The sequence below is a fragment of the Falco rusticolus genome, chromosome 7 (genome assembly GCF_015220075.1).
Source record: "Falco rusticolus isolate bFalRus1 chromosome 7, bFalRus1.pri, whole genome shotgun sequence".
NCBI classification, from domain to species: domain Eukaryota; kingdom Metazoa; phylum Chordata; class Aves; order Falconiformes; family Falconidae; genus Falco; species Falco rusticolus.
In genome coordinates, this window is record NC_051193.1 from 11,616,314 (window position 1) to 11,623,180 (window position 6,867).

The following is a 6,867-nucleotide window of genomic DNA, read 5'->3' on the forward strand; positions in this document are numbered from 1 at the left end:
TAAACAAGCATGCAAACAAACGCAAAGTGCTCAACTAAAAATACCTCCTTGCTCCGATGCTTCTCCCCACCGTCACCACCCCGAGACGAAAACATGCAAATCCTATCGCAGCACCACGGCGAGTTACAAAATTATAACAATGCGAGTTAAATAAACTACTTAAGGGACATCTCACTGTCCTGTTTATTTTTTTTTTCCCTCCCCTTAAAAAGGCGAAACCGCAGATGCCCAGATACACTCAGCCAGGGCAGGGCAGGCAGCATTTTCTGTTGTGGGGATGCAAAAAAAATACGATATTCTAACCGGATCCAAAGTCTCGAAAAAGAACAAGCGGCTCAGAACTTGCTTTTCTTGCCCAATTTGGGTAAATATGTGGTTGTATGTGGCTGTGGCGTCCCCCCTCCCCTTGCAAGAGCAGTTAAAGGAAGCAGCAGCTTTAGCATCTTCGCCTGCTGCTCTCTCTCCTGCTAAGGAATCGGATCTCATTGACTTTACTCCTCTTAAGCCTCGGCCAAACTGTTGCTGGGCTTTTTAATTTTTGTGAGGGGGGATGGGGTAAGGGGGAAAGGCGGATCTGCGTCCTCCGCACGGGCAGCCGGGCTGAGCTCCGCCAGGCAGCGCGGCAGTGCCGAGGGCACCTGAGCCCTGCACAGCCCGGCCAGCCCGCACCGGGAGGGGACGGCGCCCCGGGGGCACCCCACTTACATGGAAGTGATGTTCCTTGAGATGTCCGTGATATTGATGCTCGTGTTGCCATTGCTGCTGCCTGAATCCTGCCCTTCCAAGAGAGGGAAGAGGTTCCCATCATCCGGCTTCTTGCAATTGATGTCTGTCTTGCTGCAAAGACAATTAGCAGGGCAAGCCAGCACCGAAAGCAGATAGTCTCCCCAAATGCTCCAGAGCAAAAATACCCTCCAGAAAGTGCACTTGGTAGGGCAAAGAGAGACATCCATCTCCGATTGCTGCTTCTAAAAAAGAGGAGGAGGAGGAAAGGGGGGATGGAGGGAGGGGAAGGGGGGGAAAGGGGGGAAGGAAACAAAGACAGAGGGAGAAAAGAAAAAAAAAAAAAAAAACCACACACAACAAAACCTCAAGCGATCAGATGCAAAAATCCTCCAGCAGATGAAATCATGCTGGCAGCTGGCTCGGAGAGGCTGTAATTCCCGCTAGGGCAGCGGCAGCGGGCGGGGATGCATGCTGGCCCGGCCGCCCTGCGCCCGCCGCCCGCCGCTCCCCGCCAGCCGCTCCGGAGGATTGCAACGGGAGGCTGGGGAGGCAGCCGAGGAAATAAATAAATAACGAAAACGGTGCGAAAGTCACCAAGTCCCACCTACTGGGCAGAATTAAAATTGACACACCTGCAAAAAAAACACACAGAGGGAGAGGAGGGGGCGACCTCCCCTTCCCATCGCTTCCCTCCCCCGGCCTGGCCAGCCCTGCTGCGGCGGGCACAAAAAGCAGGGGAGGAGAAGAAGGAAGGCTTGCAAAGCTAGCCGGGCTCTGCAATAAAAAGGATTCCCCACCCCCCTCCCTCGCCGCTAAAATCAACCTAGGGGAGGGGGGAGAGAGAAGGGAAAAACCCACCCCGGCGCTGCTGGAGCCCCAGCTCAGCCCCGCCAGCAGAGGAAAAGTTGCAGCTGGGGTTAAATTTGTGCTGGGGAGGGAGAGCAGAGGGGCTCTGGCTCGGCTCCTGCTTTCTCAGGCTCTTTCGTCTTTGGGAGGAGGACGATGCTGTCTTTCGCTTGGTTGTGGGGTGGGTTCACAGCCCCCACCCCCCGCCTGCAATCCGGACACAAGGGTGGAGAGGAAAGAAAGATTAAACTGAAGTGGAAGAGAATGAAAGCCAGTGTGGATTACAGCAATTTAATTTTTTTTTTTTCTTTAGACGATCCTAACGAGAGGCAGATCAGACGGCTGGGTGGGAGAAGAGACTGGAGAGCACCCAGGAAGGACTTTCTAGAAAAGACACACACGCACCCCCCACCACTCCCCCCCCCACCAAAATGCAACGGAGACTGCCAGGAAGTGCAAGCAGGAGCACCCAGGGTCGCGGCTCCCGTCCTCCTTCCCCTGGCTTCCCCCTTCCCTCCTGCAGCAGATTCTGCAATCAGACATGCAAAAAAAAAAAAAAAAATCCTGAAAGAGGAAGACTGAAGTGTTGAAAAGGCTGAGCTCAGAGCGCCGAAATGGCATCAGGAGAGCAGTGAGTGCGAGCTGAACAGCAGAGCGAATTAAGATGCATGGTGCATTTTTGGCAAGCACAAACCCAAGCAGATCAGAGCTCTGCTTAATTTGCTCTGCTTTTCTACAGCGCTTTTCTGCATGCTTCCCCCCCACCCCCCCACCCCACCCCCAATAGTTTCATCTCTGCTCCTCCACACGGAGACACTGTGATAAAGGGATGGTGCTGCAGGCAGGATCATGGGTGAAGGGAGGAGTTACAGGTGTAGGACTCCAAATATTTCAAGGGTCTACTTCTGCCAGGCACAGGGCTTTGCATAGGGAGAAGGGACAGAGGGATCTCTGCACAGGCTGAACCAACACCTCCAGGCTCTGCTGTGCGCTCCAAATCATCCTAGTCCAGAAGGGGCAACAGGATTTGGGGGTAAAAAGGGGGGGGGGGGGGCGGCACAGGAAAAAAAGAAAAGCAGCTGCAGGGAGGATTTGCAAGCACAGTTCATGCACCCATACACCTCAGTGGGGAGCAGGCTGCCCACGGCCAATGCTCGCAAGAGCCCATCCCAGCAGAGCACAAGCAGGGCTCACGCTTGGGTAACTCCTCACCCATTGCCGCACAGCCTCGGCACAGGGCCTGGGGACAGCAGTGATGTGCAAGGGGCTGCACATACCGGGGCATCAGTCCTGATCCCGTGGGCAGCTTCCAGGGCACAAGGTAGTTTTGCTAGGGCTCCTCCTGCCAGGACTCCCTAGGGGAAGCAGGGGTACTTGCCTGGTGAATAAATACCGAGGTGGGAGGACTGGCTTCTCCCTGAGCCCCACCTGCTTGCAAATTACTGAAGTGGAACACCTGGATCTAAAGAGGTCACAAGTGCCTGGCACTGCAAGGAAGAGGAGCATGGCAGGGAAGGGGGGGTCCCCACCCCCATAAGAAGTAGGTTCTGTCTTCAGGCATCTGTATGGAGACTGTGTCTGGGAAGGCACCACAAAGGAAAACACCCAGGCATATATTTATTCCCTGCCTCAGCTTCCCCAAAGACATCAGAGCGATGCCATTCCCGTGGCTCAGCACTGCAACCAGACTGGAGAAGACAGTGATGGAGTGCACCATGTCACATGCCCCTGCCAGTGGGGGACGCTGGGCACCCCACAATGCCCAGCCAGCATGTGGGTTCATCCCTCAGCAGTGCAGGGGACATCACACTACCTGCAAAACCAGTGCATGGGCAAGACCAGGGCTTCCTTATACTGGAACTGGTGCAAGATCACAGCCTCCTCATGGCACTTGACATCAATCACATCATTGCCTGCAAAACTGGTGTGAGGCCTTCAGCCTGCCCTGGCATGTCACCACGGGGCTGGTCACAGAGTGGGGACACGTTCAGGGGGCACACACCTGCATTGTGGACCCACCACAGTCCCACAGCAAGGCAAGGCTCTCCTCTGGGGAGATCGGTGTCGGGACCTGGGGAAGCCACTGTCACCTGGAGGTGCCAGGGCAGCACCGCTTGGCATGGGCATGAGCACTCTCATGACTACTCACCAGGTGGCAGCCCGCCCTGTGTCCCTCTGTGTCCCAGGGCACGGGTCCACCCCTGGCCTGGAGCAAAGCACAACTGCTAAGGAAGCATGAACCCATCCAGAGAGGCTTTTGGGTCCTCCTCTGCAAGCTGAGCCACTCCCATGCTTTGCAGCCCCCTTGCAAGGACGAGATTTAACCTGCAGAAAGTTGGGGAGATCTCAGGTCGGCTGTCCTGGGTGTGAGGGGTGCAGGAGCCCACTTGCCTCACAACATGCACATCCCACTCTGCCACCCGGTGCCAGGCTGGCCCCACTTCAGCAGCTGATGAGGAGGTTTTATGCCAAGCCACGGCTTCCTCTGCCGCTAAGAGATAAAGCTGCCACTCGCAGAGGAAACGTGGCCAGGCAAAGCGGGGGAATGGGAGGAGCGGGAGCATCCAGCTGGGTGCCCAGAGGGCAGGCGGAAGGTAGGCAGGAAGAGAAAGAAACGAGGGCGCTGTTCATCCTCCCCAGTGCAGGCTGCCAGGGGGATTGGCGAGTTCGCTGGCAGAAGAGACTGCAGCGACAGCAAAGTCCCTGCCACAGAGAGCGGACGGGCCACCAGCCTTCACCCAGCACCACACCTGCGCGGCTCCTGGTCCTCCTTCCCCCGCTGGCACCCGCCACCCCTCACCGGTCCACAGACAAACAGAAGATGATGCTCAGCGAGAGCACGTCCAGACCCAAAAGGGAATGGGAGTATTTGGGAGTTGCAGATGGTGGGAATGCACCCTCCCTGCCTCCATCCCTGCCTCCATCCCTCACTCCTGTCCCCGTGGAAGAGGGAGGCAGGAGCAGGGCATGAGTGATGGGGCTGTCAGAGTGCAGAGATGGTATCTCAAGCAGAGGCCTTGCCGTTATTGCTCTGAGGGATGCTGGCAAATTGCTCTTTCAAGAAGCATCTCCATGAAGGATGAAATCAGTGCCTCCTGCGAGAACTCTGCCCCACAGGGGTTCAGGGGCTGGCTTCTCTCTGGCCTTCAAGAGCCTCCAGAAATTCCATGGAATGCACTTGGCTGAGATCAAACACCAGTTCCCCTGCAGAGAGGTCTCCATCTCCCCTATCCCAGCTGCCCTTTGCATGGGCACACAGGTTGCTACCGAAACACCCAGCCCAGAAGAAGGAGCAGGCCTGGGAGGTGCCCGTGAGGCTCCTGGCCATGAACAGAGGTGAAGGCAGCTGTTCTGTTGGCATTTCTGCTCTTCCCACCCACACGGCTGCCTTTAGTATCATGCTCTAGGGCTGCCTATCCCTTGGGGACAATCTTCCCTGCTGCCGCTCTGCTTCCCAGGTAAAGGCTCCCCAAAGCACTGCTTGTCTCCTGGGGCCAGCAAACATCATAGCCCTTCGGAGCCTGACCAGAAAGAGATCTGTGGTCCGATATCTGCTCAGTCATCATAAGCTCCTACGTCCACTCCTGCCTCTGATCTTCGTATCGATCTGGCAGGCCCGCGTTAAGGCATGCACCGCCCTGCTCCCTATTACCAGAACAGCACTCGCTGTTCGCTGAAAATGATGAGCTGACATTTTTCTAGCCCCCCTCTTGTCCAGAAGGATCTGAAAATCTGCCTACAGCAGGGCCACTTTGCGCACCTCTGAAACACAGCCAGCCCCAGGGTGGGCAGAGCTGCTGCTTGGCAGCATGCAGCAGTGCCAGACAGCAGCGCAGGGCGTGAGTTCTGACGGGAGAGGCACAGAGAAAGGTTTCATCCCTTGTGTTGGGAATTTGGTTGTAGGTTCGCATGCCCCTTCGCAGAGATACCCCAAGAAGGGGAATTTTGGAGAGGATTCAGCTTGCAGGGTCAGTGCTCGGGAGCTGCTGCCAGCTTTTGGGGCGAGGGATGGTCACGGATGGTTTGGGGGCACAGTATCCCCCACAGCATCACTGGCACAGGCTGCAGGAGGAAACTATCAGCCCCTGCAGAGCCAAAAGGCATTTGCCTCTTGCCTGAGCCATGCAGACACACGAGCATCAGAAGTGTTGCTCCCTGAAGCAGAGCTCCTTGTTCCTGTCACCCTGGGAAGAGCTTGGAAGCAGCTTTTGATCTGATGTCCATATCGCTTCTCAAGTGCTTGGCAGGAAGAGCCCCTGTGCAGCAGGGAAGGTCACATCCTGCACACAGGTCAGCCTGGCCCCGGGAACCTGCAGTGAGAGGGGCAGGGGGAGGTGCGTGGGGCAATCATATTTGGGCAGCAGTAGCTGCATGATGAAGGGTGAAGGTCTCAGCTGGGGGAGGTGGCTGGAGAGCAGCTGGTGGGAGGAGACTCTAACCTCGGCTTTTTTTCCCCATGCTGTGGGCATGTGGGGACAAGGGCAGGATGACGCTGTTCCAGCAGATGCCCTGTTCATAAACTCTCCGAGGCTGTTAAGAAAATGTAACGAAGAGCATCTAATCAGGAACTGTTTGCTCAAATAAACAGGAGCAAAAAATTCAGGAGAAAGCATATTCAAGTGAGGTCTAAAGAAACATCCCTGTCACAAAGATAACAAATAATGCTGTGCTTGCATTCATCGCTAGGACCTGAAGCAGTCTCCCACCTAGGCAGCTCCTGAATTAATGTGTCTAGCCAGGGAAAAGGTCTGGTCATGGCTGTAATATCCAAGAGATCCAAGAGATGGTCTAGGGAGGATGCCTGCAATAATAATAGTATAGAAAGACTGCAAGGAAGGTCTTGGAAATCCCAAGGAATAGGAAGGAGGAAAATGTGGAGCAGATTATAGCCGCTGTCAAGAAATCAAGGCAGCTCTTTGATCTGCCAGCGATGCTCTGTGCAGAGCTGGTCCGTCTCTCACTGAGAAGAAAAAGGCGCAATTCTGAGACCTGGGTGGGGAAGCTCTAACAGGGGTGAGACTGCAAAGTCTGAGGGCAGCTGCTGGGAAAGGAGCTGGGGAGGGGGCTGCCAAGGAGTCCCAGGAGGCACTCAAGATGGCCATGCTGCAGGCAGATAACAGGAATTATAGTCCCAGCATTGTTCCTCTGATGCCCTGCCATCTGCATGTCTCTCAGGGCATTTTACATGCACAAAGCTGCTTGGCTGTGGGCACAAGTCAGGAAATTCCCAAAGTGAATGGTCAGGCTGCAGAGTCATGGACACAACCTTTACCAGGGCAAAGGAGTGGAAGTCTC

At 55.6% G+C, this 6,867-nt stretch overlaps 1 protein-coding gene across 3 annotated transcripts in view; it reads right to left on the reverse strand.

Moving 5' to 3' along the window:
• The window catches only part of NTRK3 (neurotrophic receptor tyrosine kinase 3), a 217,798-nt gene extending 215,816 nt beyond the window's left edge, over positions 1–1,982 (reverse strand). Inside the window, exon 1 of one of the 3 annotated variants that reach the window (XM_037395410.1) lies at positions 706–1,982. In XM_037395410.1, coding sequence (XP_037251307.1) covers positions 706–953 — 248 coding nt within the window. In that variant the 5' untranslated portion in view covers positions 954–1,982. The remainder of the gene's footprint in view (positions 1–705) is intronic. The other 2 variants (XM_037395408.1, XM_037395409.1) reach the window with 2 other exon arrangements.
• Between the last annotated feature and the right edge of the window lie 4,885 nt (positions 1,983–6,867).